The sequence below is a fragment of the Leucopleurus acutus genome (assembly GCF_964270905.1).
Source record: "Leucopleurus acutus genome assembly, chromosome: 10".
Lineage (NCBI taxonomy): Eukaryota > Metazoa > Chordata > Mammalia > Artiodactyla > Delphinidae > Leucopleurus > Leucopleurus acutus.
Genome location: NC_139153.1, coordinates 68964229 through 68977213, shown reverse-complemented (window position 1 = coordinate 68977213; position 12985 = coordinate 68964229). Strand labels below are relative to the sequence as shown.

Below are 12985 nucleotides of genomic sequence, written 5' to 3'. Positions count from 1 at the left end.
AATTTGCTATGTTTAACTGCCAGTCTGGCCCTGGCCAGACACTCCTGGCCATCTCCCTGGTGTCCACCACGTGTGCTGCAGAAAAAGTCTGACATTTGCTTTCCCTTTATTGCGTAGGCAGCAAAGTCACGTAATTTTTCAGAGCTGAAAAGACCTTGCCATGGGATCTGCAGGATCCCCAGAGAAGGCGGCTTAGGATGGGAAGCCCTTCTCAGCTGAGCCCTCAGGGCCTGTGTGGTGCTCTCATCACCCAGAGCCACTCTCACAAGCCCTGTACTCACAGAGGGCAGCCGCACCCTCCTCCCCAACCAGGCAGCTCTCCTGTCCTCTGCTTGCTTCGGACAAAGACTCCGCTGTCCTGGGACCTGGCGACCCCCGCCCCCCCCACCGGCAAACCCCCAGCCCCACCGAGGGACTGACTCCACCTTTCCCCTGACATAAACACAGACACCATTTTAATCCCTTTCTTCTCTTTCTTTCTTTTTATTTATTTTAAGGAGTGTTTAAAATGCAGAAAAGAATGAAAAGTATTACAACATTCACTCACATACTCATCCCCAGAATTGACTGTAGTTAATATTTTTCACATACACTTTGTCTTTTTATTTTAATCAAAGAAATAAAACATTCCAGTTGGTGTTGAAGTATCCTTTGTTCCCCATCTGCAAACCCCAGTCCTCACCCTCTCCTGAGAGACAACCACTATTATGAATTCAGCATATCTCCTCCCAGAATAGTAAAAAAAAAACTTTACAAGCATGTATGTTTTCATGAGTAGCATGTTCACAGCGATTGTGAAGACTCTGTAAACAACATGGTGGTCTGCAGGCCGAACAGGCTTTTAGAAGGACAATTCTTGGCCCACTTTTTCACTCTCCTTATAAACAGACAACCTACCATATTTCAGCTGCAGCCCTAGGATTTTATATGCATTACAGGGTTTAATCCTCATTCCTCAAGCAGTAGCTTTAGATTGTTTTAAATCACTTGTTTTTCTGGCTTGTTTAATTACTACTATGGCAACAACAACATTTTTTCCTTCCATTTTTAAACTTCATATACATAGTATTTCAGCCTCATTATGGGTTAAATTGAGTTTCTTGGGTGGGCCGGGTAACTCAATCAAAATGTATAGCTTTATTTCTCTGAAAAAATTGCTTCCAAGCTTCAAATAGCCAATTACCAGGGAAGTTTGGGAACACTACCAGTCTATGAGTTGGGACCACAGTACTGTTTGCGTTGTTCTCTGACTAGTTCATGGAAGGATAGCTTATGTCCCCAGAGAGATCCTAAGCTTCTTTAGGACAAGCACTACATCTTGCATGTTTCCCATAACACCCAGCAGGTACCAACCTCAAGAACGTATTCAACAAATGCGTGTTTAATTCCTTCAAAGCCCAGCTACCTTGTCTGCCTCCAGGAAATGGGTGCTGATGGGAGGGTGGTGGGAACCTCTGCAGTAGTCACTAAATCATATGCTATCAAACTCAGTGACTCACAGATGGGGCCCAGGGAAACAGTGGGTCATGTCCAGGTTCACATGGCTGGCTGGTAATTACAGTAGCAATAACAGTATCAGCTATTTTTCTTAGAGCCTAGTGTATGCCAGCACTGTTCTAGGTGGTTTACATTTGTTAATGTATTTAATCTTCACACACCAAAAAAATTTAGATAGGTATTTTTATTATCCTCATTTTACAGAGAGGAGACTAAAGCCCAGAAAGGTTAAGCAGCTTGCCTAAGGTCACAGAGCTGGTAAAAATTCAAACCCAGGAGCCTGGCTCCAGAGCCCATGCTGTCAACCACTTTGCCATCCTACCTCTAGTTCATGAAAGGCCATGAATAAAACCTGCTGTCTTGACTGTCCCCCAGTGATCCTCCCAACTGGAAATATTCTACGTAATAATACAGTGCTGGCATTTTCACTTGCTTCATGTCACACGATCTGTGTTAAAGCCTTGGGTGATAGGCAAGATAGGTACTTTTTCTAATGCTTTCATATACATTCTACCAAACTCAAACACTACAGAAAAGTACAAAAGTACAATTAATGTCTCTTGAAATTCTTCCATCCAAACATTTTGGCAAACATTCTTGTAGACATCCCTCTTTGAATGCGTGTGTGTATAGGTATTTACAGTTTAACATAATCAGGACCTCATTCTAGATGCATTTTTGTAACCAAGGGAGTGGTATTATTTCTGTCAGCGTTGGACAAATGAAGAAACTAGCTCAGGAAGCGGGCGTGATCTGTCAGCTGGAGAGATGGCAAGTGCTGGAGTTGGGACTTCAGTCCCGTGTGGGTTTTCCCGTTTGGGGTAGGTGCTCAGAGCAAAGACTCGCACGTACTTTTTGACACCCATTGTTCCTGTTCAGACACGTCCTCCCGGCACCCAGTCTTGGCTCTGAACTGAGTGGTGCTACACCCCTGTTGTTCTGTTGTCTTCCTGGGAGTGTTGCCTACTAAAGAGATTCCGAGTCCTGGGCGAGTAGGAATATTTATACAGCTCTCCGTAAGCTCAATGAAAATGGCAGTCAAGCTTTTGTGTAGACTAAGTGGTGGTGATGGGTCCTGGCCCCGTGAAGCGTGAACCCTCCTCAAGGTTGCACCCTGATTACAAATGCGGCTCCGATGTGACAATGTCCTGATGCCACCTTATCCTTTCTCCACTGGGCAGCACTGAAAGTTGTTTTGAAAAAGTTCAGGGGAAGTGGAATCTGATATTTTGGAGGGAGAGTTGCTCATTATCTCATCCTCACCAGCTTCCCTTCCTACTCGTATTTTGGTCTTGGGGTTGTTATCCAGTTTGCTGAAAATGAAATCATCTGTTCAACTCTCGGACTGTGTTAGTGAAAATGAACTCTAATGTGATTAGATATTAATGCAGGGTAATGGAGGATTGGTATTAAATTGAAGCCTTCTGATCTTATTACTCCACAAATGCTCCCTCCTTCTCAGGCTGCTGCCCCGCCAGCCCTGCTTCCCCCAGCAGAGGTGGGGGCCGGTGGTGCCAGCCCAGGCCCGCCGGGGAGGCTGGGGCAGGAGATGGGAGCCGAGGGGGCCATGGTGAGGAAAGGGAGACTGGGGTTCAGGCCCGGCTCTGCCCAGGATGACTCACAGCGAACCCTCACTTCCTTCAGGGCCTTGGCCTCCACTCCACACTGCGGAGGGAGGAGGGGTCTTCCACAGAGGGAATGATTAGGGGCCTGTCTGCACTCTCAGAGCCCTGAGCATGTTGTCGAGTACCATGAGCTTACGAGAGTCAAGTTATACCTTCACGTCCAGAAGCGCCGAGCGATATTTTGGATTAGCATAGGACTAGAAATCTAAGAAGAAAAGTCTTCACGCTGTCTGCTCCACTCCCGCCCCCTTCTCTACCCCAGTCCTTTTTGTGAAACTGGCTGAACCTAATAGCTGTCACCGGCTGAGGTCACCTGCCCTAGTTCTGTTTCCCTTTCATGGAAGGGTGGTCTGAGCAGCAGGGTGGACCAGCTTTGGTGTGTGCTGCCTCTTGCAGTAGCAGCAGGGATGGGACTGATGCCCTCGCAGTGTGGACCCCAGCTTCCCCTGACCTGCTGGAGGAAGGATGCAGATCTGTGCTCAGTTACCCTGCTTAGCTCAGAAGTGACCCCGAGGCCTGTGGGAGCGAGCCCAGGCCCAGAGTTGAAGCCCCACAGGGCCTTCCTCATAGGCCCACCGGCTTTCCAAGGGAGCTGCATGGGTCTGGGAGCAGAACACTGAGAAAATGGGCCAGGAGTGCAGGCCCTGGGGATGGTCGGATGGCATCACCTTCATGTATGAATAACAGCCTTTTTACAAAGAGTGATTTTTCTTATGCTGTTCCAGAAACATGCTTCTGGAGGCACAGACTTTGCACACAGGATGGTAACGACTTTTTAATGACCTTAAGGGGCCTGGTGTCCAGGCAGCAGTGAATCAGTCTCAGTGGGAAGCTCACAGGGAGAGAGAAGATGGAACAGCTGAAAGCAAAGGGGGAAAAACAAACGGCAGATACATGTGTTTTCTTCAGTAGCATTACTTGGCAATTAGACAATTACAGGAAACAGCTTCCCAGCAGCTGGCGCTTCCACTGTGTGGACGGAGGAGGGATGCAGCAACTGTGAACTCCTCACATTTCTTATGAAAGTATTACTGGCGTTTGCAGCTGTAGATGCTGAGCTCCCTGTGTGTTCTGATGAACGGGGCGGTAAACCGGGAGCAGACTGCCTCCTCTCAGGGGCGGCTTGGGGCCCGCGCGGCTGGGCTTTAAATGAACTGGCCCAGCCCCTGCTGATCCTTGAGGAATGGCTTTTAAAATAGTGGGGCTGCTTTTGAGCCCACCCGGAGACTGGCTGGTCCAGAGAATAAACTGTTTGGGAGGCATATTTGGAAGTGGGAAAAGGAGGGCTGGAGGGAGGCCTATGGAGAAACTGCCTCTTCTTCCCCAGGTGCCACCACTCGCAGGGGCTGGGGTGAGGGGTTCAGACAGGAGCCTGGGGCTCACACTGCAGCGAGTGCCGCCCAGCCCCGTCCTCCCCTTGCCCTGCCTCGGCTCCTCCTCCCAGGGCTCCCCAGCGAAGTCACTGCGCCCACCTGGACGCATCCATTCAGCCCACAGCCCTCTGAGGGCAGCCCCGTCGTGGCCCTGTTACTTCATGAACTCCACCAGCCTTGGTCACTCCTCTGTTCGGCCACACTCTTGTCACTACGTGCACGCAGTCTGCCCTTCACGCTTATGTCGAGCTTTATGAGAATCCCGTCGCCTTCGCAGAAGGGCAGGGCACCTTCTTTGATGAGATTGTAGGGAACACCGTGTGCTCCTGCCCGTCTCCCCACAGTGGGGGAGCCCTGTCCCCGCCCCCCTACGGCGCAGGAGGCCCTCCCCGTCCACGTACTGGGCTCTGCTGGCCCCGTGCTGTCAGCAGGGTCAACTGGGTGGTCTAACCAGGCAATGCTTGTGCTTCTCCTCACAGGTCCTGGCAATCAGTAACTTTTGAAAGACGGCCGGCCTCCTTCATTCGAATCGTTGGAACACACAACACAGCAAATGAGGTAAGGGTCCCCTTTCCTGAAAGACACGGTGATATTTCCTGGTGTACAGGTAAATGCCACATCCTGAGTTAAGTGGAGCTGTTTGTTCTACCCGCTACTGTCCTGCTGTTCAGCTTGGGACAGGAGAAAGTCCTGCTCTTGCACGGTGGGGACATCGTTACCATTTCTGGGTAGCTCTTCACCAGCGAATGGAAGCCTGCTCCTGCGGCTTTGCTTCCGCCTACCAGCCACTCTGCAGAGAGCTGGAGAGGTCAAACGCCCTGTCCTCAGAGTCCTCCGCCCTCCCAGACGTCAGCTGTCTCCGTGGTCCCTGGGCCCTCTGAGCATGGTGTGCAAGGAGCCCCAGCCCCGCGGGGCAGCTGAGGCGCACAGTTGCTGGTTTCTGCTGTCCGGCCCCCCGGTCCTGTGCCAGCCTGCACATAAGTGTTCTTGGGTGAGCCTCTTCCTCCCTGGCCTGTTCCTCACCTAGGCCCCGGCCTGGATCCCGGGGCAGCAGCCATTCCGTTGGGCTGCACTGTTTGTGGATGTTCCGTCACCTTTGGATCTCACGAGGGAGGAGTGGGCAGGTTATTCTCCCCACTTTGGGCTCCTGCGGTCAGGGCAGCAGGCAGGTGAGGTTCCTGGGCCTCACACATGCTGTTTTTCTCTGGAGAAGTGCACTGGGTTCCTCGAGATCAGAGAGGAGAGGACAGGGCCCGCAGTGAGTCGAGAGCGTGAGGGGAGGGCGCTTTGCGTGCTTGCACCAGGACCGCGAGCGCAGCCCAGGGCCGCGCCAGGCACACCGGGACTGCCCCCCTCGGCAGCGTGGATCCCCGCTGGGCTCACAGAGGCACCTCAGGGTCCACTCACACCGTTTACGGTGAGAAGGACATCTGTTTCCATTTTGAGCGCAAAGTAATCAATCCGTAAGTTAATTATTACTTAGCCTTTCTGTTTCTCAGGTGGGCATAGAGTAAGCGCCGGTGCTGGTGGGTTGGAGTCCGGCAGGTGCTCATCAAGCTGGTGCTTTTGCAGCCAGATGTGCTTAGCGTGCACCCCTGAAGACCTGACCGCTGGCTAAAGACCGCAGTCATAAGGAACAGTAAGGTTGAAACTCGAGGTAGTAAACGCAAGGCATAAAAGTAGTAACTGTCCTGCAGTTTCATCTTAACGTGAACTTTCTCAGATCTGTACAGGACCGGCTTCCTGGGTGTGTGACCAGGGCCGTGGCGTGGGGCTCCGTATCCAGAAGGGGGCTCAGAGCTTAGGGTTTAATGCTCTCTAGCACCCTCTTGATAGTCTTGGCAATTTTACCTTTGAATTTTCTTTTATAAGGGAAGCCCCCGTGGGACAGTGGAGCGCCCACCAGGGCTCCGAGCCTCGGCTGACCTGCAGGCCAGCCCTGCCCCTCCTCACCTTCCTGGGACAGGTTCTCAGCCACCCACCCCCTGACCCCTGGAGCATGGACTTGCCCAGCCTCCCCCTCCTCAGCCTGCCCTGTGGCCACTGCCACCCGCCACTCCCAGTGGGGGCCTCGCACGCGTGTTGGGAGAGTCAGGATCTAGTGTGAGTCTCACGTGCGAGTCCCAGGATAGGGCCCAGGGTGCCGTGAGCGCCTGCCCTGACCTAAGGCTCTCCCCCAAGCCTGAGCCCGAGCGAGCGCAGCATCAAAAAGCAAATGAAAACCCCAGGATACATCAGGAGAGACACTGTGGGAGCAAAGGAGAAGCTTTTTTCCTGCCTTTTTGAACAAGAGGCTCTGCATTTTCATTTTGCTCTGAGTCCCACACATCACGCAGCTGGCCCTGGATTCACGCATTATGTTTGTCAACTCAGAATTCTCCAGGGCACATCAAGTGCTTCTGGTACTTCAAAAAGTATTTTAAGAAGTGCAAATATTGTGATAATTTATATTCATTTTGCCTTTTTATTTATTTAGAATAAAAATGATACACGCCCACAATGTGTTTCTTGCAGAGAAGAGCTTATAAACAGAAGCCTGAAACTTTTTCTTACCTCTTCATTTCAAAACAAACCTGAAAATTACAAAAGTAAAGCAACTGATTTTTTTAAAGCATAAAATTAAAGAATTCTAAACATCAGGTCATAAAAACACTTTTTTCTTTTTTTTGATGATGGAACAAAAGTAAATTTGAATCTGCATTTTCATATATATTTGAGCCCCAAACCAAACATCATAGTTGTTAAATTTTGCCAATAAATCTCGATTTTTCTTACCACTTAAATTAATTATGTATGTATTACTTACTAAATTGGAAAACAATTTGAATTTATCTTTACATAATAGTATATGAAGCTAAAATTAAATATTTTTATTTGCAGTCACTTGTTTCTTATATAATGCATTAAAAAAAAGACAGACTTTTTTCTTTAATTCCTAAATGGGACTCTGTAATTATCATTTCCAACAGAAGGAATTCTTAAGTCAGAGAAGGCTGAGAAGCCCTGGAGCAAGTCTGGTCAGAGTCCTTTTCCAGCCCTCCGCCCCAAGCCCGTCACCTCAGAGACCAGATGAAAAATAACTTCCCCTTACAGAACTCTAAAGCTGGAGTGCAAGATCCCCTCTCCCTGATGAGTTTACAGAACTATCTGTGCAGGGAGCCCCAGCTACTTTGGACCTGCCAGTTTGGAGACTGCACCAGCCAGTTTGCGTGGGTTGACTTAGGTCGCTAATTAATGGGTGACCCGCCATATCTGGCTGAAGAGCAGCTTGCTCAGCTGCCCTGTTGAGTGGGTTGTCGCTCAAGAAAAAAAGCCTCCGTGTAGTGTTGCCAACCTGGGAACATCTCAAATCATAAAATAAACAGTGACCAGGATCACAAGGCAAGATCCATAAACTGTCATTCTCAGAACAGACAAGAAGGCACAAGCGTTGAATTTCACAGAGCACCAAGGATGTAGTGAGCCCTCAAAGAGAACGTTCTTTTCTGCAGCACACTGGCTTCTGGGCGTCATATCCCCGTTCTTAGAGAAGGGCAAGGATGTGGGGCAAAGGTCAGAGGTGTGAGGGAAGGAGGGTGACTGGGGTCGGTCGGGCAGGACTCCTGGGGAGGCCAGGAGTGATGGCGCCAACGGCCGGGGAAGGCAGGCGGGGGTCCAGGACAGCCCTGGTCCCGAGTCCCATGGAGCCAGAACCGAGTCATGAGAAGACAGCGGTCAGGGAGCCTCTTCCTCACAGTGGAGCGGAGGCAGGGGTTCCTCAGTCTGGCCCTGCTTGTTTGCTGAGTGACATCAGTGGCCTTGGTTTAGTCAGAGCCAGGACCTCTTTCCCTTTAGATGCCAAATGTTACCAGCCCAAAGACTGTGTGCGAATTTCAAGAAGCATAGATGGAATTGGTTTCTAGCATGGGAAGGTTAGATGTCTTTGTGGATAGCAGAAAGAGAAATGTGCCACGTCTCCCAGGTAACACTGGTTTCTGCAGGCACTGCCCCGCCCGGAGAGGGGGGTCCGCGCAGGGCACGGTGGGGAAGCGCAGCTTGGAGCTCCTGAGAGTTGAGAGCGTTCAGCAGAGATGGGCGGCTGTTCGGGCAGCAGGTGGAAAGTGGCCTGTGTATGTGGCCAGAGCTGCCGGCAGCTCAGGAACTGCCCCCACCTCCAGACATCCCAGCTGCTAGCAGGATTGCAGAGGTGTCCAGAGCTAAAACTGATGGGGAATTCTTGCCCGACGTGGGCATGTGTCTGTCTTGCCGTAGCCGGCCAGGCCTTCCCGCGTCAGGCTCGGCATCTGTGCTGCACGCTGATCCCCACCCCGGATCAGGGCCAGCTCTCAGGTGACGCAGCCAAGGAGGGCTGCGGACGTTCAGATTTCTCGATCACCTGTTTGGGCACGCTTCTGGTTTCCTCAGCATTTCATCCCTGTCCTCTGGGAAGTGCGTGTCTGCTCCTGGCATCTGTCTCTCATTTTCCTTTGTGAGCACCACAGCGATGAATTCATTTAATTTTTTAGCTACGTTTACGACTTCTGTCAATAAATTCCCCTAATGTTTACCTCCCAAAGACTCCACCACTTGCTTCAGTGACCTCCTGCGCCTTGTGTACTCAGCATTTCCTTGTCATTTATCTTAACTTCTTAGAACATTCTCCTTTCATTGCCTGCCAGCGAGTTTGTCATCCTGCTCCTCCTCTCTGCTCTGTAATCCTCCCCGCGGCGTGCTTCTCACGTTTCTCTGCTCTGCCCTTGGATACCATCCTCCCTCTGCGCCCTTTCGCAGGCTTCTTTCCTCTGTCTTCCTCTCACGCTTAGCACTAGATGGCAGGCACGTGTCAGTTTGTCTTTCAGCGAGTGCCCCCTCCGTCCTGCTCTCCTTCAGTTGTTTTCATTCCTCTGAATCTTCCCAGTGCCTGTAGCCAAAAAGGTCTCCTTGGCTGTTTCCTCCATCACTTTCTCTTGGTCTCAGTCACCAGTGCAACCGCGAGGTCATTCCAGCCCACCTGCCTCAACTGCTACTTGACTCCGAGCTACTCGAGAGGAGGCATTGCTTCCCTTTCTAAGGCTCTCCTGTCTGAAGGACGTTGGACGTGGTCCTGGTGGATCTGAAGTTTCCACTCGTGCCGTGCAGCGGCCGTGCTAGTTCTGATGCAGCTCCTCTCACACACCTTCATTTTCATTTCACTAGTTACCACAGCAAAGCCGCAAAGACACACTGCTTTGTCCTTAAGGAGGTCAGGCTGGGTCCAAATGAGGTCTGTCTGTGGACCTATGACAATCCGTCAGTCTATTAAAAGAAATACAAGTTACGCCTGTTTCTTCTTATGGCTTTGATGAAACCTGGGTTGGAGAGCAGGTTCTGGAGTGATTTTTTTAGGAGGCAGAGACCTCAGGGGCACAAGCAGCCCCGGGGGTTAGAAAGGACTTGTAGGAAAAGCTAACTTTCTGCACTATGGAAAGACCCGCGGGAAAGTTTTTGCCTAGTCAGTAATAGAGAGTGAGGATGGGGTCGACAGTCTGTCGGCAGCTCTCAGGTCTCCATTTACGTATTGAATTTATGTAGCTGTGGAGACAGGCTACGTGGTATTTGTCTTGTATCCTAGCCTTAGCCTGGACCTGGCGCATGTGAGCAGAGAGTACCTGCTGCCTGAGTGAGCAGATGAATCGTTCGGTCTGTCCGTCCATTTCTCCCTCTCCCCATCAGGCAGCCAAATAAAAGGAAAGATTTAGTGAAACAACTTCTCCTCCCCGCGATCCACGGGGATGAACATGACAGCATGTTGAAGGACAGAAGCCAGTACAGAAGAATCGTGTAGTAGGATTATGTTCATACAAACGTCAAAAACAGGCAAAACTAAGCTGTAACATCTGAGGATGTGTACACAGAACAGAAATTATTATTATTAAAGCCAGACTGTGGGTCTCCAGCGGGGAGGCTTAGATCAGGAAGGGACCACAGGGCGCCAGCAATTCTTCTGGTTCCTGACCTGCGTGTGGTTTACATGGCTGGTGTTGACTATATAGTTATTCAGCAAGCTATACATTTGTATTTCCTGCACCTTTTAGTGCATGGTTTTCACAATAAAAAATGTTCTGGTTTAAGCAAAAGGGATAAATTGACGAGGAAACCAAAGCTGAGCGACGTTCAGTGACTCGCACACAGTCATGCCTGGTGAGTGGCAGAGCCAGGGTTTGAATCCAGGCAGTTGGCACTTAACATCCAGGCTGCTCTGTCTCCCCAAAAGGCATAACAAATGGTAAAGCTTCAGAAATGAGCCCAGTTCTGCCTGGGCCAGGTCGTCGAGTCAGGCGCTGGGGAGCAGACGGTCCCTGCGGGCAGGCTTTGTGCACCAGCCGGGCTGGAACCAGGAGAGAAACCCAGGCAGGGCCCTTCCCTGGGGGGCGTTGCAGCTTCAGCACCTGACAGAAGTCAACCCACGAGAAGACGCCTTCCCCTGGAGTGGGGGTGGGGGGATGCTGCGAGGAGCAGCGCTGGTGGAGGCCGAGTGATGGAGTGAGCGGAGCAGTGGCGGCTGACGGGGGTGGTCCTGAGGAGGGGTTTTGGCATCTGAAAAGTGGATCAGGTCATCCTGATGGGCAGGCAGGGATGAGGCTATGCCGTGGCGGGCTTGGGAGGGCGGGGAGTGCAGATCCCTCCATGAGCTCCAGGGAGCTTGCCGCTGGAGGGTCTGCACCGCTGGCACGAGCAGGATGGAGAGTCTGTAAGTGGCTGCTTGAGCTGCCCTCCAGGACCACTCAGCGCCGAGCCTGGAGCGAGGCAGAATTTATTTACAGGCACTGTCAGGCCGGTGAGTGGCTCTGGGCTCCCTGTGCCATCCTTGTTCCCATAGCAACATGTAGCTCTAGTGAAGAAAAAACAAAAAGAAGGAAACAGACTCTGCTTAAAAAAAAAAAGCTCCTTCCTGGCCCCGTGACAGTTATTTCCCAGGCCCCACCCCCCCCCAGGTCTGGTCACTCCCTGAGTCCCCAAGGATTCCCTCCCCGGCAGTATCCTCCAGAGGATGTCGTCTGAGACACAGCCATAATGCACAGGGTGGGGAGGTAGGGAATGAGCTGAGGAGGAGAGAGAAGTGGGTGGACCCACTCCATTGTGGACCAGGAGACCTTGGCACTGGTGCCAGCCTCATGCCCAACCAGCTGTGTGACCCCCAGCAAGTCACTTCACCTCCCTGGCTCTCAGGACACTTGTCTTTAAAATAAGGAGAGTGAACTAGATCTTAAAGGTTCCTTCCCAGTGAGACAGAAAAAAAGCAGAAAAATATTTAATTTATAGCACAATTATAAAAAGGCATATTTTATAGGCATCTTTATACTTAAATGTCTATTAGGAAAGATTTTATTGGAAAAAGAGAGGGAAAGTGACACAACAGGGAGCACGTCTTTGTTCCAGACACTCCACAAGCCTTATGCCTGTTGTAGTGGCGCAGCAGTAATTCTGCACCAAACAACCAGCCTGGGAGGAGGTGCACACAGCACCTGAGCAGGTGAGGCCTGGGGGCTGCCGGGCAGCAGGATGGACAGAGACGCCAGCTGGTGAGGATGATGTCCAGCCATGTCCTGCTGCAGAGCCAGCGGTGAGTCAGGCCTGCAGTCTCCCTGCAGCTGGAAGCCTCTGAGACAAAGCAGACATGTCACCTGGATGAAGTGAAAAGCTGCCCAGGGCAGTGGGGCCGCCCGCGCGGCCTTGCGGGGAGAGCAGGAGCCCTGGTAAGGCCATGTCTCCCGGTTCTACCTGGGAACTAGAATATTTCTCCTTTTTTGCTTTAGTTTTTCAAAAATAAAAAGATACCTCTACCACTCTAGGGCCAAATTAATTAAGACAAGAGAGTGAATCGCTCCCTGGAACTCTTGAGTGTGCACTCATAAAAGTCGGTGGTCGGGAGTTCTGGGACTGCCTGGGGGGATGTGTTTTCTTTCTTTTTTTTTTTTCCTTTGGCCGTATGGCATGTGGGATCTTATGATCTTAGTTCCCCAGCCAGGGATTGAACCTGTGCTCCCTGTAGTGGAAGCACGGAGTCTTAACCATTGGACCACCAGGGAAGTCCCTGTGATATGTTTTGGAAAGGCTGTTTTCCAGAAACTTCCAAGCAGTGGAGTTCCAGTTATTTGTGAGTGTCCTGGCCTATGTGAAGATGGGAAAGTGACATTGGAAAGTTAAAAAAACTGTTAACCGTATATAAGTGGTGTCACCAAGAAGCTTACTCCCATCCCTAGTAGGCATAAGGACTTGTGCAAAACTATGGGGTTGTCCTGTCACCCCTAAGCAATGCTGAAAAGTTGTTGCTCACAAACTGGAAGTGTCTCCCTATGAAATGTGTTCCTTAACTGAAAACCATGTTTTGGGCTGTACAGAGGTACGTACATGAAACTTTGGTTTTAAATTGCAGTGTTTTGTTAGAAACACTTGGTCTTCATTTTTAAAGGAACAAAAATAAACCATCTCTACAATCTAAAGATGGACTCATAACTTGTTCCTGAGATG

The 12985-nt window shown here is 50.7% G+C and overlaps 1 protein-coding gene across 1 annotated transcript in view; it reads left to right on the top strand.

Moving 5' to 3' along the window:
• The window catches only part of BTBD9 (BTB domain containing 9), a 412377-nt gene that overhangs the window by 390873 nt on the left and 8519 nt on the right, over positions 1-12985 (top strand). Inside the window, exon 10 of the mRNA XM_082847528.1 lies at positions 4975-5053. Coding sequence (XP_082703654.1) covers positions 4975-5053 — 79 coding nt within the window. The remainder of the gene's footprint in view (positions 1-4974; positions 5054-12985) is intronic.